A 26389-nucleotide genomic window follows, 5' to 3' on the forward strand; every position below is an offset into this window, starting at 1 on the left:
GCATGTTCCCAGACACATATATTTTTGCAGAAGGGAATAACAAACTTTTATGGATCATGCATTAGATCTGCGGTTGGAAATGAGACTTTAGGACTGCTTTTCATGAACTCATTTCTTCTCATTACTCTCATGGATTGTGAGATTTGTTCCTTGGTCTTTGTCAATGACAATCGAATAATAGGCTACATCCTGGATCTTCAGGAACCAGTTACTCTTTCTTCTTCCTTACTCTTTCTTCTGGACAGAATAGCAGGTATAGTTATTCTTACTGAAACAAGGTAGAGTGCTTCAAGCTGCAGGAGTTTTATTCCTAAAAAATTCCAGCAACTTCAATGTTGGAAAAGATTTTCACCTAATACAGTTTTGCAGCTGAATGAATCACAGCTCAAAGCCAGGTGGCATATGTCTTGTGACTATACACTCTCATAAATACAGTGTAGCAGAAACCTAAATGGAAACACATCTTTTTGAAGCCATCTGTTCTCACAGATATCTGCAACAATAAAGGAAAGAAAGACTTTAAATGCTGCTATGCTGTTTTAAACCTTAAAGGCATTTCCTATTGGTGTCTCCTTTTATTCTGAGAAGCTCAATTTGTTTCACTTGGAAATAGCTTAGCTACCATGTTTGTTGCTGTTCTGTTTATGAGCTTTGGAGAATCTGACTGCAGTTGGCTTACCTATATATGAATATTTATAAAACAGAACCTTTTTCATGCTGAAAAGTGCTGGGTTGCCCTCTGGTGAATGTAACTTGCCTTTGATTGTACGTTTTATAATAGCTTGCAGGGTGAAACCATTCCCTTAGTGGCTTGTTTGTTTATTTGAGGGAAGTCGTGTGTGATTTGTTCAAAGACAATACTGCAGCGGTTCAGCCACAAAGCCGATAATCTTTAACTGTTGCTTATTTATTTAATTGCGTCACATTGCTCCTTGACTGTTAAAATGTTCGGATGCAACAATATTCCTAAACGTATTTAGATTGTACTTCTTAATTGTTGCAGTCTATATAATGTTAACAGTGATACAAAGAGAAAAGTTTCTTAATGAGGTCGAATCTATTGTTCTATCATCAGAGTTGTACTCTTGTACATATTGCAGCCAGTGAATGCTGCGAAAAGAGTACTATTACAACTTCATATCCAATAAATCTTCTCATAACTGAAATCTAATTCATAAGATTACAGTATCTTTGCTAATGCTGTGGTCAATATTTTAGCTCTCTTTGTAGAAGTTTTGTAGTCCCTTTGAGCAGTATTTGAACACAGAGATTTCTTCTAAAGTGAAGAAATACAGATTACAACTCTCAGAAATCCAAGATATAAACCAATATATGAAACTGAGCCACAGTGGCATAAGCTGTCTCATTCCTGAAGAACTAAGAAAGAGCAGAAGTGACATAGGGAGAAATGGCAAATAGAGCTACAATTTCCAACCTAGAAGGTCAATGTTAATCCATGGGCACCTCTGGTTTATCTGAATAGTTAAACCTATGTGCCACATACTTAGCAAGCAATTCTGCTTAGGCATCAGATTTTGGCAGGTGGAGAAATGGCATAGGCATCACACCTAATTATGTGACTGGCAGGCTTTATCTGCATATAACTACCTGACAGCATAAATTTGCAGGAAGCTCATTTGCTTTCTTTTTCCATCACGCCTCATTTTCAGCAGAGTGATAGAGCAGGAGAAGGTTGCTCTTGACCACCCTGGAAAAGGTGTCAGCCCCTGATCCACAAAGTGTAATTGCCCTTTTACTCGGGTCCGGAGGCACGCGCTGGAAGAGAGATCTTTCTGCCCGAGTGTCTTCTCCCAGCGAAGGGAGAAATGAAATGTCACACCAATTATCCCAGCAGTGGACAGTGTAAGGAAAACTGGCTGCTTTGTAAAGCTGCAGTCCTCATTACTGAAGCAGGCTGAGGAGGTTTTTTTGTACTGTTGGCCCCACGCTTGGCTGTCACGCTGCACACGACAGACCCTAGCATGCGTGGTGTAGTCTGGTGTGACTGCAGCAAGATGAGGTTGTGAGCCTTTGGGGGGAGGGGGTGGATGGAGGGGGTTAGGGCCGAAATCAGCCTTTGCTTTCAAACGCCAGAAGTCATTTCTATAACATTCTTCCTTCTTCCTGAAGGAGGTGGGATGGCAGGGCTGCAGCTGGTATTGTGATGGAGATGGGAGTGATGCCTGGCTGAGCAAAACCTGCACTCCGCTTCACTGATGTGGTGTTGGTAGAAGAAAAATTAATCCAGCTCATTAAGAACATTTAAAGCAGAACAGGGATTTTGGCTAGTTATTTCTCAGCAAAATTCAGTCAACCAAAAAGTACAATGGAATGTGACATATAATACACTATTGTTTTATCAGGAAATTTAATTTTGGTGGAAAAAAGTTTCCACTTTTCAGGTGGGACCGGGTCGTTCTCATCCAGATGCTTTATATCCAAATGATAAACTTTTCTGGTGCATGAAACAAATTTGCAATTTGCATTGCAGTTAGTTAATATTCACAGTTTTCAGCAGGTGTGCTAATTTCTCATATGACAGTGGGATGTTCTGCTAAGTACTGTGACATGACAGCAGCTGTGATGAATGGAGCTAAGATATTAAAATCTTCAAAGCAGCAATGGTATTCCAGCTGATAAAGCACCAGTTTAAAAAAAAAAAAAAAAAGGATTTATTTAGAGTTTCTAAGACAGATAAACAGCCAAAGGAGTCCAACAAGACACATTACAGGTGATAAAATGGTTAACGATGTGTCACAGCTTACTATACTTCCATATATTTCTCTTCATTTCCCTCAAAAATATTTAGTATATGCTCTATAAAGCACCCTTTTTTACCAAGTTCCCTTTTAAATGTATGGGCGCTTGAGGAACACATAATAATGAAAGAGGGTTGTTTTTTTACTTGACCTAGGTATATGAAATAAAGTCAACCTAGAAATAAATCCTATGAGGAAAAATAGTGAAATAGTAAAAATTAAAAATATTCAAAATGTACTACAATAATTTTAAGATTCTTGATATTAAATTATACATTTTCCACAGACCACTCAGTAATGCTTAATGGAAAATGTTTATGTGTGATATGGCTAATAAAATTAAAAAACAAGTTATGGAAATAAGGGATGTATGAATCCATAGGAAAATTTAGTTATTTCTGATCATCTCATCTGAAATAGTTTTCTGTCATCATCTATTGCCTGACAATATTTGAATGTGTTTGACAAATTTTTCAATTCTTACTCATTTAAAGTAACAAAAGACAAGTGGCATAATGCCAGTTGGCTCTCATTTACCAGAGCAAAAGTCTTTGTTTGAACTCTGTTGAAGTCTAAGAATTTAAACTATTTCTCAAAGATAAGCAAAGAAATATGTATGCTTCACAAAAGGGGTAAAGTTATTTGACTTCATGAAACTGCTGAATATATAAATATTTTGTCATTTAAAGTGAACAGTAACGCAAGTCAAACTATTTGTGAAAAGACTACCATCTGGAAAGCATTTTGGGGGTTTTGGTTGGAGTTTTTTTAATAAAAAAATACTCCTAACAATAAATAATAATTAATGTTCTATATGGTGGGAGAAAGAAGTTAAACAGCAGACTTGAGACAGCCACAGGGAACAAACTGCAAATAAATACTTTACATCAGCCAGCAGTAATTGAAAACATCATCACTAAGTCCCTCTATCTTTTGCATATGCACATTTACTATCATTTAATTTAGAGACAATAGCTGCGATAGCTTTGCTTTCTAGTCATTTCTAGTGAGGCGGGAGCTGGATGCAAAAGAAGATGATACTAATGGGAGCAAAATAAGAAAAGGCTCTGTTTGAAGAGGTGCTCTCTGTTTCACTAAAAAGGACTGTAATCCATCCCTGCACCTTACCTTTGAGCATCAAGGAGTAAAGCAGATGATAGCAGGGAGATTGCTGTTGCTACAGACTAACGAAAAGAGTGGTTTAGCCTCTGTGTGACATTCTAGGCAGAAAGATTAGAAACGTCCCAGCCCCACTCATACTACGTCACGGGTGGGTTAAACAAGGGACAGGTCCTCCTAGTGGTTTGATATTGCTCATAATTTGAAATTTCTTCTCACTGGTTTCATAGCTTCTAGTCAGTAAGTTAAATACATACATATATTAGGTTCTCATTAGGCAAAAATAGGGCATTAAAAGAACTGAAAAGGATGGATTTTGTGTGAAATCACACAAGTGACTACAGTAGATGTAAAGTCTCTGATCAAAGGGTGATAATCAGTGAACCAAAATCACATGCTACTTTGAGGAAAGGAGGAAATGCTTTCTGTCAGATAGTGCCTCTCTTCTTAAACTTAGCAAAGAATGCTATTTACCTCCTTTATGTGGTTCAAAGTTAAAACACTAAGATAATACTTCCTTTTCCTCCACTCTAGTTCTTGCAAAGGTGCTGTCGTCCAAGCACAATAGATACTATGTGACTTTTTTTTTCACTTTTACACGGCTCAAGTTCAAAAAAATAAAAATGAAGGCATGTGCTGTAGAGGGTTTTCTTCTCTTTCTTTTTTTTTTTTTTTCTCCTTATCTTTTCAAATTTGATTTCTTTGCTTTTGGGGGAAGGGAAATTCAAGATATTGTGACAAATCTCTGCGGAATTTTCAAAGCAATTAATTGTTAAAATGAAGAAGAATAGCTAGCTGGTAGAAACAGTAACACTACATTTTTCAGTGTGCTCCTTTCTGTTACTGCTTCGTTATTTTTGCACTTCAAGTAACAATTTGGTAGTGATAGGAAGGTTTTGTAATGCATTATGGTGGTCAGGTTGCTTGATTCATTGCTACTTAGCCATTCTACCAAAGACTTAAAAACTGGATCTCCTCTTGCTCATTGTCTCTACTGAAATCCCTGAGTATCTTCTAAAAAATACATTTATAGGAGCAAACCATATGGTCTCAAAGCCTTCAGCAGCAGGTCTGAATGTCTTCTAAAATTCAGATAGGTCCCCAGCTGTCTTTTAAATTCAGTTCCTGATTATCCTCTAAAGTAAATGGACAGACAGATTCCACGTCCCAGAAAAGTTCCTTTTTTAGCTTATGATTATTCTCATGAAGCTCTTTAAAAAGGCAGAAATGTTTGTTTAATTTTGTTTTGCCTTTCAGAGTGGATTTATGAAGCCAGGGATTGTTGTACTGAGTATTCACTGGCTGACATTTTCAGCTAGCACATCAGTTTCTGAACAATTTTAGAGGCTTCTATACCCATTCCTGTATTTCATTAAATATCCATTGTAAAGAAACAAAAGTGGAAGTAACTAACTGTTACCTGGATCCCATTGTCCCACTTATGAGGACAAATATAAAATCTTTAAAGACTGCAAAGATCTCATCTTGTGAGAGACAAAGCTCTCCAGGAAAAATATAATACTCCCTCTTCTATGCCTTAATAGTGTTCATGTCTGCAGCTGCAAGACTATATAAAGAAAATGATTTTAACTGCAAGTTCTAGCTATGGGATGTAAATACGGTGATTTTATGATGCAGAATCAGTGTCCTGAGTAATCAGGATGGTGCAGTCATCACTGGCGTGAGCTATAACAAAAAAGATTTTAGTTCTTGTTCTTCTTGTGATATAAATCATTTATATTTTGTTGTTAATAGCATACTTGTTCTGTTAGAGTTATCTTACACCTCAGCTTGTGGACTCAGCTAGGAACTCCTCAGTACTGCTTTATTCTGTTTAACAAATGATGAGTCAAAGTCCTCACAATTACTGGGTTTTCATTATTATTTCTCCAGGGACGAGGAGGCTATAACGAGATAAATTGGAAATAACTGGAAAAAGCCATTTGCTTTCTTCTTTATTTTATGAATTTGCTTTGTTAGGTATTTTTTGTTATTGTTTTCCCCTTAAAATTGTCCTCAGTATGCTCTTAAAATAGAGGATATATATGTTTAATTTTAGTTTGGCTTTACACTTGCAACCTGGAGACAGTACCTTATACAGCATAGTTTTGCAAGCTGCCATTTTGCCTCAATATAAAAGTATGTCTTCGTGTTTCATCAGATACAGTACCTTCAGACTAATTTCTGCTAAAGTTATACTTGAACTTCCTTTTAAATCACAGCTGATTTCAGGCTCTCTAAATTCCCATTTTTGTCCTGCCGGAAAGCTACTTGTATTCCAGTATTTATTTCCCTCCTTTTAGAGCTGTACTAATAAACCTAAAAATTTACATGCGAGTTAATAATTTTTTCAGTGTTCCTGAAGAAGTAGCACCATAACTCAAGAATACCATCTCATATTGTGTGCTTCTACATTATACGCTGCTCTGGTATAATAGACACTGAGAGTAGAAATAGCACAAAAAGCAGCAAGCCATGGTGGCGGAAGGCAAAGCTGGTTTTAGTCTCTTTTGTCTCCTAGTGTATTCCAAGCAGCAATACACAAAAGGCTGCTCTGAATTTCACCTGCTGCTGTGTGGCTGCCAATAGCTGAAAATGACTGGAGCACTGGGAGGTGTAGCCATACACAAGAAATTCCCCAGATTTCATTCAGAAATTATGAAGTGAGTCCTTTATGTGACTTTTCTTTTCCTTCTACTGCTGATGGCTCCATGCCATCCGTCTTGCTCTTAGCTAAACCGCTACCCAGCACCAATATCTCTAACATTCACCATCCTGTGAGCTTCATCTTTGTTCACCTTGTCATCTGTTATCTGTATAGTATGGCTACAGACACTCATAATGAATTTCACTTCTGCGTTACAGCTCTTTCCAGTCAGAGCCAAAAGCAAAATCGCTATCAGGAAAATGCTTGGCTTTAATGTAACTCACTCTTTTCTCCAAACATCTGTAAGAAGTATAATTACTTTGTACATGTCATGTTCTGAATATTATTGCTGGTTATTGCCTTGTGCTATGGGCATTTTATTTTTTCCCCCCAAACTTTCTTTAGTAACACCTAACTAATAGGCAGTGAGAGAGGGCGGAATGAACGTCACTTAAGAGATGATAGTTCTCTATCCCTTCCTGCTTTCGGCAGATCGGTCAATTGATTTGCCAGGACGCACTGGCATTTGTCAGGACTCTCTTCCCGGCTGTTGGGATTAAGAAAAGCTGTTGAAGGGACTGCTGCTGCGCTGCTTTTACAGCTTCTGTGATTTAAGTGGCCACAAAAGGAATACCAGCAAAAAAACAGCCTCAGTGAGCTGAGGAACAGAAAAGGCAAAGCACGGGACAGGATATTTACAAGTTTAATAACAAATTTCCAGAGACAAGACACGTGGGTGGTAATTCTGGTGTGTCTTATTATTATCGTTGGTTTTGATGTTCTGTTTATTTATTTGCTTATTTGGGTGGGGGAAGGAAATAAGTGCTTTGGCCTAAGCCGTGTCTTCTGTCATCTGAGAGAGTAAAGAAGGGACTCCTCCCATCTCCAGACACAGCCAGATCAAGCAGTTTGACATACCTTTTCAAGATTTACCTCTGCTCATTTCCTCTAGCTTTACACCAGTCTGATGAAAATGACACAGCTTGTTCACACTGAATCACAGTGAATTCCCTTTCAGGGGAAAAAAGCAAAAGAACAGCACTTGCATCCCCCAGTGAATTATAGCCATTGTTTTTGATTTCCTAGTGGGTAATTGAAGGCTTTTACAGCTAGAAGAAATTATTTATAAAGTCATGAAAAATGGATTAACTTTGCTGACTGCTTCATTGATGTTTTAGGCATCTACTTTATTCCAATTAAACTTATATAATCTAAAATCAATGAACTTCTTTAATTTAGAGTATAAATTATAGAGGAAAATGATTTGTTTAGCCTCTGTGAACTGCCTTGTTTCACATATTTTTTTATATATATATAATCTCTGCAAAGACCAAAAGAACTCAAAGTGCTATTAAGTTCAATCCTGACAGAAACCTTTCCTCTGTTCCCAACACCTTCAGTGGCTGCACAGAAGCCAAGCTTTGGGAAGGAACCCAGGAACTTTCCTGCTGGGTTAGACCTACATCCATCTAACAAACTGTTCTGCCACTTACAATGGCTACTACCAAATGCCTCAGAAGAAGGCATGGAAATGTGCAGGAGATCTTATGGATCTGCCCCCAAAATTAGGTTTATACAGTTTCTTAATAGTTAGAAAATTTCTCAAACTCAAAATATACCTTAATTATCTATCATAAAATGCATTTCAGTATTTTTTATGTACAGTGTGTATGTTTCCCATCTGAAAATTGTAGAATTTGATTTCCAGTTCAGATCAATGCACATGGATTTATCCCAAGAGAATACTTGGCTAACTAAAGATAAATGGATTGTTTAATGGTCGTAACTAAACTAACTAGCACAATACAATCTTTATTCATGGAAAAAAATTAATTCCTAGTCTTGACACAGAGCAGAGCATGGAGATAGGAAGATCTTCAGTTAAATGCCTCTGACTGGAAATGGTCACTGTTACCATGTCAGCAATTAGCATCAAGTCTGTTGAGCTAGCTCAGGATGGGATCCACTAAGATACGTATTCCAAGCTTGCTTAAGTTGCATCGGGTTTACCACATGGACCTCAAATTCTCCTGTTAACGATAAATTTTTTACTATGTAACAACTTGTCCTTGTGTTTGAGTCCTGAGATATTTTAAATAAGCAAGGGGGTTTACTTCTGTTTTGGTGAATCATGCATGGGTTATCCTGAAGGAACTGCTAAATGTGAGAAATCCGAACTAAATCTGTGAAAATAAAGGAAGCATTAATTTGTTATTCTTCAGAAAATATTCAAGAGGTCTGCTTGAGGTAGACAGAATAATGATTGAGAAATATCAAAAACTTTAAATAAAAAATTTAGAAATATAAAATGTACTAGTTTTGTCTAGTCAATCTTTTCAATCTCAGCTTGTTCCTCTCTAAAATATAAAATAAACTCAAAATCCTAAACTACAATAGAATATTGGTAGTCTGCAAAATTCTTTACTAGAAAAACTTTAATTACTTTTTTCTGGTAGAGCTTTAGAACGTCATCTTACAAACAGACATTAAACAAATAATGATGCTATCATTTAAACTGAATGATTCTCTCATTCATGTGCGTATAAGCTTATTTGGTTTACTGCTCTTTTTCAAACTGTCTGCTGGTTTTCTACTTCCAGAAGTGTATGAGTTTTTGCTGCAAAGATGATAGCAGGAAGAGGGAGAGTTTTTAACACACTTTTTCTATAATTCCACCATCGGAGGAAAGTGTATCTCTGTGACACTTTTCTAACTTTACAATTAGCTATCATCATGCTTTCATTGGGTTCGCACCAGTGATGCATTTAGTCTCAGATACATTTTTAATTTACAAGCATTTTTAATGACTGCATGTCATTCAGCAGATTGTTGTTTTAGTGGGAAAGTACCAAAGCATTCCTCAATTTGTAGTTACAGTTTTTCAGTAATTTCAGTAAGATGTTCTAAGCAGGTATAGTGAAAGGAGAAGTCCTGTTCTAAAGTCAAACAACCTTACATTTTAGGTCTGCAGTCTCAAGTCTTATTAATAAAGTTTAAGACAAGTCTATAATTTCAAATTGTTAAAAAAAAAAAAAAATTGTCCTTTCTTCTTTAGAACTGCTGGAGAGGTGTGTCTCCCTGTCTTCAAGTGTTTGAGGAAGTTTCTTAATCATTGCCAGAGCGCTAATTATCAGCTAATGCAATATTCTCATTATTATATGGCACCTACTATTACTATCTGGTTGTAGCTTGAAATAACGTTAAGACCCTCTAAAGAATATTTCCAAGGACTATTTCATAGAAAGCCATTTCATAGAAAGCTTAAATCTCAATAACAGACGGTTTAATAAATGCTTTCAATGCATGGGTAAAAAAGTAGAACAGATTTTGAAAGGTAGAAGTTGTAAAAACTGTTTTTCATCCCTGCATATATTAGTGTGAGATCTATTATCTTTTCTGAAGTTTGTTCATTGGTGACAGAGAAAAAAAAAAAAAATCATGGAAAATCTGTAGTCAGTTTAAGTAACTCATTTTATTAAACTGGGAACTACATTTTTTACCTCCCACAAACCGCCCCCTCCTCCCCTTCCCAGCAAAATACACATAAGCAAGACTAATTCCCCATGTTACACCATAAATGCAATGTTCCTTGAATGAAAAATGTTTTACCAGAGTCCAAGATTTTTTTGCTGTCTTTGGAGGAAGTTGCCTACAGTTTGAACAACATTTTGTCCTTAAATACCTACAGGGGAGTGCAGTAATAGGATGACTCTGAGTTCTGTAGCAGAAGTAGAAGTATATGATCAAAACAGATGATGACTTTTGCTGGTTTTGTGCAGGGAGGAGCACTGGCAGAGATCAAACAGGACTGAGACTGCAGTGCAACAATTTGATGATGTAATCTAAGGCAGCTGATGCTAAAATGCATGGTCCAATTACACCCCATAAACGTTGTCAACAGCCTGGCACTCCTGCCTTTTCCTTCAGCAGCCCAGGAGCACAGCTGACTCCACAGTGAACGCCAAACAGGCAGATAACATGTTTTGGGGTTTGGTATGCTTTTTTGTTTGGTTGGTTGGTTTTGATAGGGGTTAATTTTGTTACTCTTCATCTCCCTATTTCCCGGGCTCTTCAGGTGTGCAAAAAAATAAAAGTGCCAAAAGCAAGAGCTCAGCTGTATCATGACACTCAACCTGAATGTCTTAGACTTTATATGTGTTTACTTAGCACATCATACTGACGTGATAAAATTGTATTTTAAAATTAATATTTGTAGAATAGGTGTCCATTTGGGGTAGTATAAATCCTTTGTTCCCATCTTTTCCTATGTCAAGCAATGTAAACTATAGTGCCTGACAATTATTTTTGTTTAGTTTTTTTTCTGATCAAAACTGTATTTTACTTACCTAAAAACATGGTGAAAAACATTTTCCTTCCATCCTGTCAGACCAAATTTGCTCTCTGGCTTCAGACCTCATGTGCCGAGTTTCATTTTATGGCAATTTTTTATAGGCCAGTTATAAATCTTTGTGAATGGAGTGTTTATAATGAAAATACTACAGGGCCAGGAAATATTGGCCACACTAAAGATCAGCAGGATTATAACAGCAACAAGATTGAACCATACTGATCAATCAGCCTCAAGTAGCATCCCATACTATCTCTGCGTTATATTCTTTTTGTCAATGTAAGTAATGTTTTCCTTCATTTCACTTTAGATACTCCGGTATGAAATTAGAAATTCACTATTTCACTTCGCCTCCGTAGTACCAGTAGAATTGCATGAGGCCTGTATAGTGTTTTGTGGAATAGTGTATCCAAGGGGAAATGTCAACATAATTTGAAATGCAATAAATATTTAACAGTGAGATATTCTATACCATCAAAGTGATATGCAATGTATAAATTTGCATTTTTGCATTGCATTTTTTAGTAAGATGCTTCATGCTAAATCAGTAACAGATTTAGGGGGTGATTTTTTTTTAATAAAGTACCTGATAAGATCTATGTTTTGACTGTGCGTTTAGTTTGGCTGTAATAAAAATGCAACGAAAACATTTTGAGGAAGCTAAAAGTAAACAGTGAACTAAGAAATTGCTAAACCAAAATGATAACACTGCGTACCTAACTACCTATTTTAAATTACTCTAGTAGATGTAATTTTGAAGGATGTAAAAGAAAATTATACTCAAAATATATTTATGTACAGAGGTCAACAATCAGTTGACTCTGATAATGACTTGCTGCTCTGCACAGGAATCAAAAGCAAAAGAAGACAGCAAAGTGAGCAGCTTTACCTACCTAAATACAGCAGGAAATCATTACTTGCGACAAAGTAACTGAATCCACACAATTTTATCTATTGTTCTCATTTGTTTCTTTTTTCACTAGCTTAATACTCTTCCTACTTTCCAGGAGCAGGGTGATTTTTCTGAGTTTTTCCTTTTGTTGGTTTGTTATGTCCCCACAATGCAAAGTACTGCGAAGACTAAAATAATTTTCTTACTGGAATTTTCCTTAGTGTTTTCTCTTCCCCCCGCTTTATCCTTTTCCATATGCATTTAGGATCAGAGCATTTTTTTGTTATTATTTCTTGAATTTTGCCATCATCTTATCATTTGTTAACATTCTTATCCAATTCAAATGTTCCTTGAAGTGAAAGAAATTGTCGCTAGCAGGAATTTCTCCTCTACCATTTTGTTTTTCTTTCCTTAGTATTACCAACATGGAATGTCTCAGTTTCGTGAAGTTTCTGTTCAAAAATTTTGTTAAGTTTTGAGATTGAATAGGAATATGAAACTACCTCCATTTTGTATAAAAATGCTTAGTCTCTGTTTACTTTTGTTGTAAATGAAATAATTTTACTTTACTTTGGACAGGCGTAAAGTTCAGGAACTGAATTGTTATTCTCATAATAAACCTCATTTTTACAACTTATGTGGAAAAGTTTTATATTAGTTTCTAGGTGACTGAGTCTGTGGATGAAAGGCTAAATTAGGCTGGGGATGAGGGCCACCTTGTACAAAATACTCAGCCTTTTCAGGTAGCTCTGTTAGGGCACTTATTCAAGACTGTATTCAGAATCTTAAGTAACTTGTTGTTATTTTGACACATTTCACTATTAGACTGCACACATTTCCTCTCAAAAGCTTTTCTTCAAGGTCGTGATGCCTGTATCTTTCATTATAAAACAAAATCCTTGACCATAGTCACTTCTCTAACACACACAAATTGTATCACTTGTTTAATGACTCAGAGAAAACTACAAGTCTTCTAATATTGTGTGCCAGTCAGGAGGAACAGCTGGATGTTTTCTTTAACTGATTTAAAACAAGGTAGTTTTTGTTTTCTATCACAGAGCAAAATGGTGGAAAATAAAGTATTGCATATATCACAGAATAGTTGGGGTTGGAAGATGGCTCTGGAATTGATTCACACCAACTGCTTGCTCAATGCAGGGCTGGCATAGATCAGGGTTCCCTGATAAATACTTTAAATTTGATAAACTAAAAAATTAAAGTATCACTGCAGATAATGCAGAATCTGTGAAACCAAAGCTGAAGACCCTTCTTTCTGAAAGTTTTCATCTGGAAAATTCTGTGTGTTTTGAAGCAAAGTTGGACTTTAGCCTAATTTCGTGTGAAGTGAGAAGATGATTACGCCTCCTTCAGCGGCGTTGGCATAGTTAAGGAGCTGGCCTCAGAACAGAGGGAAAGAGGAGGCTGGTTTCATATTGCAACATTAGCACAAGTTTAAAAAGCTGTAAAGATGAAATCAGTTAATCTCTGTAAGGACCACTGCAGTCTGTCTATGGAAGACAACATAAGAAAGCTAAGTACAAGCTTACTGTCTTTATCTGCATGTTGGCTGAGAGTGCAGGATTAAAAATATTGCCATTCTGGTCAGATGATACTTTCTTTTATTTAATCTCCCTGTAGTTCAGACATGCAGGCATACAATTATGTATTACAAATAGAAGAGGACAAGTCAGAGAGATGTAAAATAAATTACTTTTCCCAAATATATGTCATATTTTGGCTGCAGGAATGGGAGCAGAAAGGGAAAAGATTATTGGGTAATGATGTGAGATATGTGCAAGTAACTTTCTTTTCCATCTCCTAGGTGGAGGTTTTAGGTAGCAGGCGTTTATAAATGTCTCCTCCCTTTACAAACACAGAGGCATAGAAAGCTGGTACTATGAATAAAAAGATGCATTACTAGAAAAAAATCCTCAATGGACAAAGACTAATCTATTAAAAGTGGAGGGTAAGGTAAACTTATTCATCTTTGAGAAAGATGTGGTTGATGTTCTGACATTTCTACCACAGGAGCTACATCAGCTGGTGATAACTTAATTAGGTAATATACAGTTTAAATGCAGTAGGAGAGCAAGTATTTAAAAACATTATCTGGAAACACACAACCGCAATTAAACCAACCTGACCTTTGGTCAATACATTAGTTTTAGTTATATGACCCAAGATATTGCTTTTAAATACTTCCTATTTTAGGTAGGGGTACACATGAAATAACATTCATTTTTTCTGTACATAATGTTTACAAGCCATTCACATTAGTTGTAGGTATGGAAACAATTATCGCTATTGCAAAGCCCTAAGGACATGCATTTCCTTTATTTCAGAATACTGACATGTAAACGTATTCTTCATAAAACTCCAGCATTCTTGTGCCAAAATTGGAATGTTAATTTTTTTTCCTTAAGACTCAAAAATTTGACATATTGTAAATTTATTAGTTTTAAATTGCCAATCCTGCAATATTTCTTCATGCACATGTAAAATTCCCTCTTTTCTAGAGGAGGACTTGATGACAATGCCAAAACCTTTTAAGATAAATGATAGTCTTCCAATTCTGGAAATTGATAGGGTTCTGTAACAAGTATATTCTATTTACTGATTTATTTTTACTGATCTTGATGCTGGCCAAAAAAAAAAAAAAAAAAAAAAAAATTTATTTCAAACTCTAAAGACAATTTAAATACTATTTACTTGAGAATAAAAAGGAAATATTTTAAAATGTTAAGAGGAGAGGGTTTTTTACATTCACTCTCTTAATATATTTCCTATGTATTTTATAATTTAAATTATTTTTATTCAAAATTATTTCTAATAAATAAACTAACCCATTTTCTTCAAAATCTGTCTTAAAAATTATGTTTCCTGATATTCATTTCCCCTTCAGAAAGACAAATATTTGATGGAAATAAATCCAAAACTATTTTAGAAAATATAAAAGTTGGAGCCTAGCTGTGCTCCCTGGAGTTTTAATTCCAGCTGTAGTTAAATTCAAGGGAAATTTTTTATTTCTTTATTTGGAACTGAAACCAGCCCACAGTTTCACTTTCAGTAAGTATATGGAAATCAATATGTTGTAATGTAGTTTATGCTATTTTTCAGTTTCCATCTGCTCCCTTCCATTGCATCTTTTTTGTGAGTGACAGCATAATAATTGCCGTACCAATTAATGCCCTTCCAATCCAACTGCATCATTACTGCAAAATAAATGTTTTGCTTTGTAGCAGTTTGTCCTGCTATGAAACTTTGCTTTAGTTATTCCAATCATCCAACAGCAGAAAAGGAGAAAGCTGCTTTGTCATCAACAGCTCAATAGAAGACACTGTATATTCAATACGGAGAGTTGGCAGAATTTTAACCAGTATCAATTTATAAATAGGATAACAGCAATCATTTATTTTCTGCCTTAAATGAAAGTATCCTTTTTGATGCAATAATAGCCACTTAACTGATTTGAGATTGTAGTAGGGTTTTTTTGAGGAAAATTTTCTTTATCCAGAATAAAATGTGTAGTCTCTTTCTTTGCAACAAAAGCTCTTGGAGGATAAAAGCTTCCATCTCAAATAAGCAGTCATAATAATTTAGTTTCTTGCAGTAAGTGTTCCATTTTCCCTAGTGGGCTTTCAGTGCATAGCTACAGTGCTTTTCCCATTTTGTCCTGTGTCTTGACAAAAATGCTGCAAAGAAAGAATATTAGAGGTTGAAGCATCTCGAGACACGCTTCCCTATCAAAACCATATCCTCAGTACGATCCGCAGGCCTCCTCCGGTATAGCTAGGAGATTTCACTGCTGTTGGGAAAGCCCTTAGAGAACATAAATCTAGATTAAAGGCTGGTACTAGTTTTGTGAACTTTCCTGGCTGAAGGACCGCATTTATTGTCCGCTGAGAACTGTGTGAGGAAACAACACACAACTAACTCCTCCTTACTATCATTTCATTCCTGAAATGTTTGTTAGCTAATTGATGTTTTTCCACCTCCTTGCACCATCCTTTGTGGAAAAAACCTCATTGTCTCTGTTTCACTCTTTTCCAGACTGTTCCGTTTATTGTGAACAACAGAATTTTCCAATGAATATTTCCAAAAAGAAGAGATTGCTTTATAATGCAAAAAGTGATTCACTTTATTTGGTCTTAGCTTGCACTGACTGATTCATAGAAATTTCTTTTGAACAACCATGTTTTTCTATAACATTTATAGAAACATCTATAGCAATCACAGGGCTCTTGGCCTCATGAAGTCTCAGAGCACTCCCAAGTGCAAATATACAAAACATAATACTAATAAAGATATCCAATTGGCTTTAATTTAATTACTTCAATTTTGTGCTCATAATCCTGGGAATGGAAATGCCAAATTTTATTTTCAAAAATAAAGTTTATTTTTATTACTTAGAAAAGTAAAGCTGCATTAGAAGAACATGATTTTGTTTGTAAAGTCATCTGTTCAGAGGTTAAGAAATCCCAGATGAAAGCTTGCTGTGCAGCTGCAAAAGTCTGCTGCTTTATTTTACCTAATGACTGTCTAATATGAGATACTTAAAAGGCCTGCAACAGAAGCTGAAACACAGGAGTCTCTGGTTCTATTAATTTTTAATCATTGTACTGCAAAAATGTACACTTATATTAGCTCTTTTATTAGAAAAGCTTAGTGACAGGGTTTCAAAAGTGATACTGCATCAGAGAAGCGAGTAGCCTGGTGGCGATAGCACTTGCCTGCATTTGGTTGCATATTGCTCGCAGGTCATCATTCCCCAAACACACTATCTGGCCCCAAAGCCAGCCTGAGAAAAACCCTGCCGTCTTTTACCCTTGGCTGCTTGTACCTGCTCCTCAGCTGTGCCACTACAACCATTTGTAGGGCTCTTGAAAACCAGATGACCAAAGTGCTTCAGTCTACAAAGCAGCCTTTCAGTCGCAGCGGCACAACTGAGGGACAGTGAACAGCAGCATGGGCAGAGAGGAGAAAGGGAACGTTTTCAGCTGATTTTTCCATTACAGAAAGTGTAATGTCAAACCATACCCGCAGGAAGAGGGGAATTTTAACACAGGACTTGTACATCACAGATGAGTGCTCTAACCAAAGAATATGAGATGAGAGAGTCACTTGAATTCCTGTGTTGGAAAAGAAATACATGAGCTTTTTTTTCAGTTAGAAAAGAAGAAGAGCTGGTTGGCACCTACCTTCTGGTTAAGAATTTGAATTCTGAATCTGAAACAGAGAGAAACATCTCCTAAGAAGCAGCAGTAAGGGAGCGTTTAAAGCTTATCGTGGATCTCTTGTCCTTTTTTTCCCTTTTTTTTTCCTTTTCATTTAGCTGAGTACAGCAAGTTTTCTCTTAGAAGTTGTGATCAATCTACTTATATGTACATCAATCACTGCTGTTACTAGGAAACCATTGGGTTTTTCCTCTAAAGAATTGTTATAAATAAGCACCATGTCATGAAATAAGATCCTTGTGTATACTGCCTCTGATTCCAACATAATTAAGATCAGGAAAAATCTAATTTTGTTGTAATTTGCCAGGTTACATTAAATTATCTTGATGAATCATTCATACCTAATTGCTTTGGACTACAGCTTCATTGCATTCTATGATCCTGAGAGTAAATTTAAATAAAGGATGAAGTAAACTGAATATTACCTTTCCAAGGTCCTGTCCTAGAACAGAAAAAAACCCAAAACATTTCATACGTAAGCCACAGGAAAAAAACTCACTCAATTCTACTGGTATCTTCAGGTCACAAAGTGTGTGTTAATCAAATTCCTCTTATGCTGACTTCAGAAGAACAGTAGAGAGCAGTTTTGTATTCTTGAAAATAGCTGTGGTACCAAAGAGCTGCAAAATCCACAAACAGAAGAGAGAAGAATTCTTCTTCTCCCTTAACCTTTAAGACCCAAATGTCACACAGAAAATACTATAGAAGCAGGAAGCTTAGAAAGCTGTGGAACTTAAATTATGTACTGCAAAAACTTTTCCTGTATCTTTAGTTTCGAAATCCTTACTGGTGACAAAGTGTAATTGTGGAGATGCTGCAGTGCCTAAAACCCCATAAGGCTAATCAGCTGTATGAGTCTTAAGATAATATTTAGTAGGAATGCAAATAAAAGAATAGATCATCATTTCGAATTTCCAACGAGATAGATACACTAAATTTTAAAAAAAGCTGAACAAATCCCTGTATTTTGGAAATTTACTACTTAGGAGTATTAAGCCACCTTGGAACCATTGGACTATTTCATTATTTTACTACCATTATTTTTTGATTCATTTTATTTAAATATATTAACACAGTTTATTGTTTTTTTTCAAAAATTAAGTTGAAAGTAAACACATTACATATACACATTCATTCCTAAACTCACAAATTCTCTGTTACTCATGGCTTTCTCATTTCATTTGAACCGATGTCCTCTACTCTCTTTGTTATTATTTCCATATATTGATGTCATACTCCTTGGTTTGAGCCTCGACCAGGTGTCTTAGATCTTTTGGCTATGTTGAGTGTGTATGCTAGTTTTGACTGGGATATAGTTAATTTTCTTCATAGTAGCTATACAGAGAAGAAGAAATCACTTAACCTCATTAACCCCTTTGGTTACAGAATGGCTAAATTCAGCCCTGTTGTGAGATTTAGCAGCTGCAAATTTTCTTTCAAAGAACAGTTAGGGATGTGCTAACAGCTGAAGCACGCATCTAGGAAATGGAAGACCTGAATTTAATTTCCTTTTTAACTTTAATAGGTTCAAATTCATCTTCTATATGCTAAGAGACTGCCTTGATACCTTGGCTAGAAATTACTTTAGTAGGGGCACTCTTCATCACTGTATTAAAGCTGCACTATTCTACTATTCAAAATTAATTATATGAGATACAGCACATAATACAAATAGGCCTGAGTTTAGGGAACTCCCTTGGTTGGCAAGTGTCTTTTCTCCTGCTCATTGGCACAGGGACTGTTTTTGTGTTTTACATTTTTTTGATAAAATACATAGAGAGAATGGAGGAAAATGGTAACTTGACATATTTTATTTATCTTTATTGGTAGGAAAGAGAAAAATTGTACAGAGCAAATCACAGGGCTGGATTAGCAGTTCTCTATGGCCCTTAAAATATATATGATTCTAGCTTCTGGGTAAAAAGAAAACAAGACCTTACATCCTTAGAAAGAAAAATGTCAGTTTTGGAACACAAAATTAAAACCTACAATCATGGAACTTTCTATAGTTAGATTTGCATTAAATTGAAACAAAAATATCTAACAGTAGTTGTGATGCAAATCCCCCCAAAAAAGTAAAAATGTATGAAGGCCTCAATATCATGGTTAAAAATTGGTCAAAGCAATAAAACATGTAAGACTGTTCTCGAACAAAGTATTATCAGTGCTTTTGCTTTGCAGCTGAGGCCTCACAGCCACCATACATTTTAATTCAGTTTGATGCAAAAGTTCTTGAAGCAGAAAACATCTAAACCTGACATCTCAGTCAGATTTTGATAGCCAATGTCAATTTAACCCAGTGAATGAATTGTAAAAATACACATACAAAATTCATCCTGCTTGGTCATGCTATGAAAGGGATTTTTATGACCATTAATGTGCCACTGGGAATTCAGTCTCTAGTTTTATTGTCTCCAGTATCACTGAGATATACTTTTAATTCTATTTTTCATTTAGTTTTGTTTTTTTCTCTCTTGGTGCCAGTATTGCTCTGATAGACTTATCTTCAGGGGGATCACAATTTTTTTTTCATGAGGCAGTCAGTAACACGTTATAGCCAAACTTTTCCAAATACAAGTTTGGACAAAATTTTTGCCAAATACAGCGACCATCATTCTTGCTTCCAGCACTACTGGGGCAGTCTAGAAAGCTGCTAGCTGTTTTGAAACATTTCAACATGAGCTGAGTTCCTCATCATTTGGTTCTATACTCTGTTACAGCTATTGTTTAATATTTCTGTGGTTGAAGGAAAAACATGATTTTGCATTCCTACATATAATACACATTTTAAAGGCATTTTTTAAAGCATTATCCGAAACCATTTTAAAGCCAGACTTCAGTATACATTTCCAAAAAAATGAGAATATACGTTGCATGAAGATTCGCACTTTGGAAATTAACTTTTAGTTACTAATTAAATCTCAATTTCAAAAGGGAATTTTGAGATAGGAAAATGATCAGGTTACAGAATTGGGTCATAGGAGTCATCTTCTGAGTTTGGTCATTGTTTTTTTAATGGCTTTTCATACATGGTTTCCCATCTCACACGCTGCGAGTGAACAAGCCACAGTTATATGAGATTCACAAACCCGTGTGAGAAAACATCTCGCACATCCTCTTCCCAGTCCGTGTTCTGTCACGTGGGCCATATCCCACCTCCAGTTCATTTTGAAATTATGATGATGCTGTGTTTACCTGGCAAACTGACATCCTATTCGAAAGACAGTAAGTACATGAAGCGGCGTTTGTGTGACAAATCCCTTTGGAACCGCTGGTGTTACTTCCACCACTTAAGCAGTGCTTCAGATAAAGAAGAGGTGCGTTTTAGTTCTTTATCAGCTCTAACTAACAAATATAACTGAGATTTATAGAATAGCAAATATACAGATATGATATTCTGGAATTTAAAAAAAAAAAAGTAATTCTGAGCCTAAATTATGCCTGAATTGGGTCTGGGACCTTCTGCCTTTGCTGGGCACCCATCACCCGCTGGTGCCCTCATGCAAGGGCAAAACCCTTCCCTGCAGCTCCAGAAGGGCCTGATGTGGCATGTCTCCTCTCAGGCACCCTGGCACCATCAGGTAGCGTGAAGTCAGCCCATCGGAGTCCATGTCCGTGGCGAAAGGCTTCAAGTAAATTAAAAGTAAATTAAAGCCTAGTTACATTTTTTGTGTTCATGTCGTTCCCCCCCCTCCACAGGTCACAGCCTCGGCTCAGCGAAGGTGTCCCGGGCACAGACATTTCCCAGCTACCCCTCGGAGCAGGACGAGGAGCACCAGCAGTCCCTCTCCCTGGCCAGCAGCTACGCCTTCAGCTACGGCTCGGGCCTGGTGCAATGACAGCTGGGGGCGGCCGGCCAAGAGAGACATTCGAGCCTGGAGCCTGCCGCCAGGGCCGGGGAGCCACTGGCCCCCTCCGTACCCACCATTTTCCGTGAAAACTGATGCCTACCAGCTCCAGACGGGTCACCGCCAAGGCGGAAACCTGAAAAGGCGGCTTCCCCAAAGCAGAGGCTAAGTCTTTATTTATTTGTTTTGCTGTTCCTTTTGTCGATACATTCAGAAAGGAGGGGGGCGGGTGGGGGGGTGGAGGGGGATGCGTTTGTTTTGTGAGAAAGTGATGGAAACAAACAAAACTGTGTTGGTGTGAAGGTTTCTGCATGACCGGAGAAGGCCTGTTCTGGGGCTCCGTCGCGATGGCACATTCGACATCGGGGCCTTCCTACCCGCCTCCACCAGCAGGCCTGCCCGTCTTCACCTGTAACATTTTTAGGTCCTTGCCACAGCCCACTGATTCCCGCTGGAGTCATTGAAATGTTGCCAATTCGAGATGCAGCGTCAGCACCTTCAGATCCAAGCGAGTTTGTTCATTACCCTAGAGGGTGGTCGGGTGTTTTTTGAGCCAGACACCAACAGAAACTGGAGTAGCAGGCTAATACAGTTTGTTGGGAAAAGAGTTTGATACATTAAAGTAAAGTTATTGCCTGGTACGGATCTAATCTAAAATTCCCAGGGCAGAAATTCATCCCTTACTAATACATGCATAATTCTCACGACACTCCTGAGAGCTGTGAACGTCCATATCAGCAGCACAGTTTCATCCTCAGAACTGCCGCGAAGTCTTCTTATTTGCAAATTATTTAGGTAACCATGCCTGCAAGCCTAACTTTAAAAAGTGGGAAAACTGTTATTCAGACAAATAAAAGCGGGCTGCATCCCCAGCTGGCCACCGCCTGTGCCGCAGCTGGGCCAGATATGGTAGAGCTGAGCTCTGGTCTTGTCTTTCTGGTCAGCGTTACTTTGATTTTCTTCGTTTCCTTCTCAGATTTCTGTTTTAGATGCACATTGTATCTTGTATGATCATGTGTCAAGCATCGGTTTACTTTGAAAAGGACGATGAGTACCTCTCAATGGAAATTTTCTGTCTTTGGAAGACATCTTTAAAAAATGAACTGTAGTAGGTGTGTTTGTAATCAATAACGAGGGAATAAGTTGGAAAGCATACCTGTAGGTGGAGAACAAGTTTTATCTATCCTGAACATTTAGATTTTTGTAAGTGGTATCAAATATTTATGTACTTCTTGCAATGCCCTGAAATGTTTGAAATTGTGGGGAGACAAATCTGCCCTCTTGCTATGATTTGAGCAGCCTTGTGTTCTGTTTCCAGTGTGAAATGATTGCCATGATTACTAGAGGGATTTGTCTCAGTAGTTGTTTCTCAGGACAGGTTGAGGAAGCGTATCAAGGAGGAGACACATAGACTCTTTTCCAATGAAACAATCAGTTTTATGTACCATAATTTAACTGAGAAAGTGCTGTTGGGTTGTTTTATATATGCACATATAGATATATGTATTAAAAAGTATGGAAGAAACTTCTGCTTTTGATTAAACATTTACCAATACAGTATGTCCAGCTTTTCTCCAACCATTTTCCAGGCTAAGAGACTTACAGACTAAGCAGACTTACAGCTTTCTACACTTCAGTGAACAGCTGCTGAACAACAAAGCTTTGTGATCCACTTGAATGAAACACTTCTACCCCATCACAATCAGCTTTATTTATTTTTCCTCTTTTTCCCTGTCTCATTCACTACCTCTTTTCCTTCTCACAGTGCTGCCATACTCAGGAATAGAACGGCTCCCTACAGAGAGTATTTTAATGAGCTAAGATGAAAAACTGCTGTCCCACGCTGTCAGGGAGCTGTACCTATGGTGCTCTCTGAGCTGTACCCATCAAGGAAGCTTCATTCACACTTTCATTTAAGAAAAAAAATTGCTTGACATTTTGCTTTGGGAAAATTTCCAGTTGGCAAATGTTACATGAAAAATGTGATACAAAAAGGATAGATACTGTGCTGCTGTAATTCCATTATTCAATACAGCTTTGCCAAATATATGCCTTTTGAGGAACTGGCCAGTTATTTTTATTCCTATGCAACTGCAATTCTTTCACTTGCCCTAAATTTATATATTTTCTTTACAATTCCTTAGATTAAATTTCCAATATGATCTGCAGATTTCTGTGCTGTGTCCATGTAACTATTTTCCTCTGTGACTCGAATACCAGTCATTTAATACTTCTATATTCTACACAGTCCAGAAGCAGGGAAAGGGCAAAACAGGAGAATATCAGAACTGCTTTATAGTTCCAGTGCCCATATACATTAAGAACCTATCTAAAGCCTAAAGCTAGTGCTTTAGCTGTGTTTAGATAAAAAGCGTAAGAGCTATATAATGTGCTCTTTCTGTTTCCTGGGGAACACTTGCTGTCTGTCACAGGTGGTTTTGTCTTCCTATGCAGTGCATGAATATTTTCTAGTTAATAAAAATGTAGATGCTATTTCCAAACAAAACACACACCAAAAAAAAGGGGGCGGGCGGGGCAGATTGGCCATGTATAGGAGTTTTACTAAATATTTTGCTGTCATTGTACAAGGCAACTATCCTCTCAACTCGTACATTTATAAACATCTGTGAAGTCCCATCTTGCAGCAATGGGTAGAAAACTGAACTCCAAGAGAAAGCTGGAGAAAGCAACCAACAAAAAGCAAACCTGACCTATTGGGAACCTACTTCTTATAGAAAGTAAACACAACCACACTGGAAGTTGAAAATAAGAGTGCAACTTCACAGCGTACTGTAACAGTCTAAGAAAACTGGGTACCTGAAGCACAAAGGTATTCGGCAGCCAGTGGATGTTGCCATTAGTGCCACTCCAGAACAGCAGATGATATCACTATAACATTTGTGTGTTTGCATAGCTTCCAGAAATGTTCCTCAGAAAAGCTCCATGAGAACCAGGTAGGCACTGCGCCAACAGTTTGCCAGAAAACTCTGTTTTCAAGGAATATCTTTAATTCCTGGCATATGCCTGTCGATAATCTAAGTGATTTCCCACTGAGACTACTTTGTACAGCTCCTAGTGCTTCTGCCAGAAGGAAAACTCTCTTTTGGCACACGTGGTAGAGCTGCTTGCCTAGAGACTACAAGGGCTTTTAAATAGGCCCAGGGATCCATTGGGTCCCTGTTCAAGTCTCGGCTTTCTTCGTGTGCAAGGCACACAGATATGTCTACTCCTGACCCAAGGGGAGCTCTCTGTTTTCAGCTAATGAGCTGTGAATAGATGGAGGGCAACAAAATGTCTTCAGTGGTAACCAGGTGCAACTGGTACAAATGGAACTTAGCATTAGTACATTATAAAATAGAAGAAATAACATAAGGCTATCGCTTTCATTTTGGTTCTGAGAATGTGTTATGAATATATAACCATAACCTTGATTTAAATTTTTAAAATATGACCCTTGATAACAATATATACACCCCTATGAGCAAACAACACACAGCATAACTAAATATAGTTGCTAATATATCTTAACTGTGAGTATTATAGATTGATGCATGCTGGTACTTTTGACTTTGAAGTCACTTGGTGCAGAAAAGGAGAAATTGAAGACTAGTAACAAATCATCAAATGGTGCTAAGATACTAGAGTAGCCCCATTTTTTTAAACAGCTACATGTTATTGATAGTTTAAATCATCTGTGAGTATACTCCTTTGAAACAATTTTGCCTGGCTATATAAAGGAAAAAGAAAGAATATCTTGTAACATGGATTTTGCTGTCTTACTGAGTAAATGTTTAGTCTTTAGTTTTCTGTGGTAGGCTCTGATTCTAGCTCCTCACGTGTAACATGTCCATGCAAAAACCTGTTCTTGGATTTTATTTTTTTTTCTTTTTTCCCCTAAAGCTAGCATGTAAAGCTTGGAAATGTATTGACAAACCAAAGAAGTTTGTTAGACAGCAACAATAGCTGCTCTCTTTTGTTTTAACAAAAGTCTACCATGACATTTTGGGAAAATACTTCATTTCACGACACGTGAATAGAAATCCTGTTGGGAAGCAGCAAACACATTTCTAAACAAGTCTTGTTCTAAGCTAATAAGACTTTGCTGGAGGAGGGGTTGAAATTGAATATCTGAAGTCAAAATTCTTTTAAAGTGCTCTCTATAGCAATAATTTAAGTACAACATACAGCCTTCAGGCACCTATTTATTTAGGAGTTGCCAAGTACAGGCAGTCTCTGAAGACCCTTACCCGTTCATGGCAAAGAGAAAAAAAGAGCATTAATCAGATCTCTATATTGCATTTATCAGAAAAGGAATTAACTTCATGCTTGTTCAGCTCTCCAGTCTAATAGGCAATACTATGAGGAGTAGTGATTTTTGAGATATTTGATCTCTAGGAACTGACAAAAACCATCAGCCTGTAGCATATAAACCTCTACTCAGACTTAGCTCACCAGCCACATTTACTAGTTTTCATCTGGTAACCTAGAACCTGCAGGGTAGTTTTCCATGAGAAAATATGAGTCTTTCGAATGGCTGTGCTTTTTAGCATGAAATATAGAATTATTTACATCTGTTTCTTCCTAAACAGGAAGGTGTTCCAATTAATCTCTTTTTTAAAGTGTACTTTATCTCTTTTTGTACCTGCGGCAAAGGAATAAATGTGGCTTTCATCCACACACAGAATAGAGTGGACTGTGGAGAAAGTGTGAAAAGCTGCTGTTTGATTACAAGAACAAATCAAACAGCACTGGAAAGTTTTGTTTTTCCATACGTTGTCCAAACATTTGTGACTCTTTCCAAACCAACTTGTTACACAACCTGTATATATTAGAATCTTATATTTTTCACCACAGATAACTGGTTGGGGTGCCTACCTGTGTTTTGTAAGCAGAAGATAAGGACTGTTCAACACCATTGTAGTGGCATAACTTTAAAATCAAAGGGTATAAGGTTGGATATATTAATTCTACAGATATAAAGTCTTGCCCTCCATTACGGGTGCTGTGTTTGTTCTTGATATTATAAATAAATGCTCCTCACTTTTGATTTTAGATAAAAAGATGTGTAATATTGGAAACAAGTACAGGCATATGGTGGAATGAAAGAAATGTCAAAGAATATTGACTAACGTGTTGTAACAAGAAGTTTGTCTCTCTGTCCAGGCCCTTACAAGACAGCAAAAGGTGATAGGTAAAGGTGCTGTGTATTCAGCAATAATTTAAATGGCATTATGCTTAGAAACCTAAATATTAGAATCCATAAGTGAACTGGTTCTATTGAAGAAAATGGAAGTTTCACATTGCAAAGATGCTTTTTGCATCTTTGCATGCATATGCACCTTGACAGATTTTTATGGATATGGTTAAAACAGATATGAAAGTAACAGGTTTAAGTATGATTATTTATAATTAAAGCATTCCAAAATGTCAGTATTGTTATGATGTTGCAAGCTGTAATGGAGAAAAGATTTCCTTTTCAACTAAATAGTCTCAGCATCTAATACACACTTGTGGTGGGCTGACCTTGGCTGGATGCCAGGTG

General features: G+C 36.9%; 1 protein-coding gene across 1 annotated transcript in view; it reads left to right on the plus strand.

Moving 5' to 3' along the window:
- Window positions 1-22404, plus strand: part of DOK6 (docking protein 6) — a 254769-nt gene extending 232365 nt beyond the window's left edge. The window contains exon 8 of the mRNA XM_075744536.1: window positions 20699-22404. Coding sequence (XP_075600651.1) covers window positions 20699-20838 — 140 coding nt within the window. The 3' untranslated portion in view covers window positions 20839-22404. The remainder of the gene's footprint in view (window positions 1-20698) is intronic.
- The last annotated feature ends 3985 nt before the right edge of the window (window positions 22405-26389 follow it).

Source organism: Balearica regulorum, chromosome 2 (assembly GCF_011004875.1).
Source record: "Balearica regulorum gibbericeps isolate bBalReg1 chromosome 2, bBalReg1.pri, whole genome shotgun sequence".
Lineage (NCBI taxonomy): Eukaryota > Metazoa > Chordata > Aves > Gruiformes > Gruidae > Balearica > Balearica regulorum.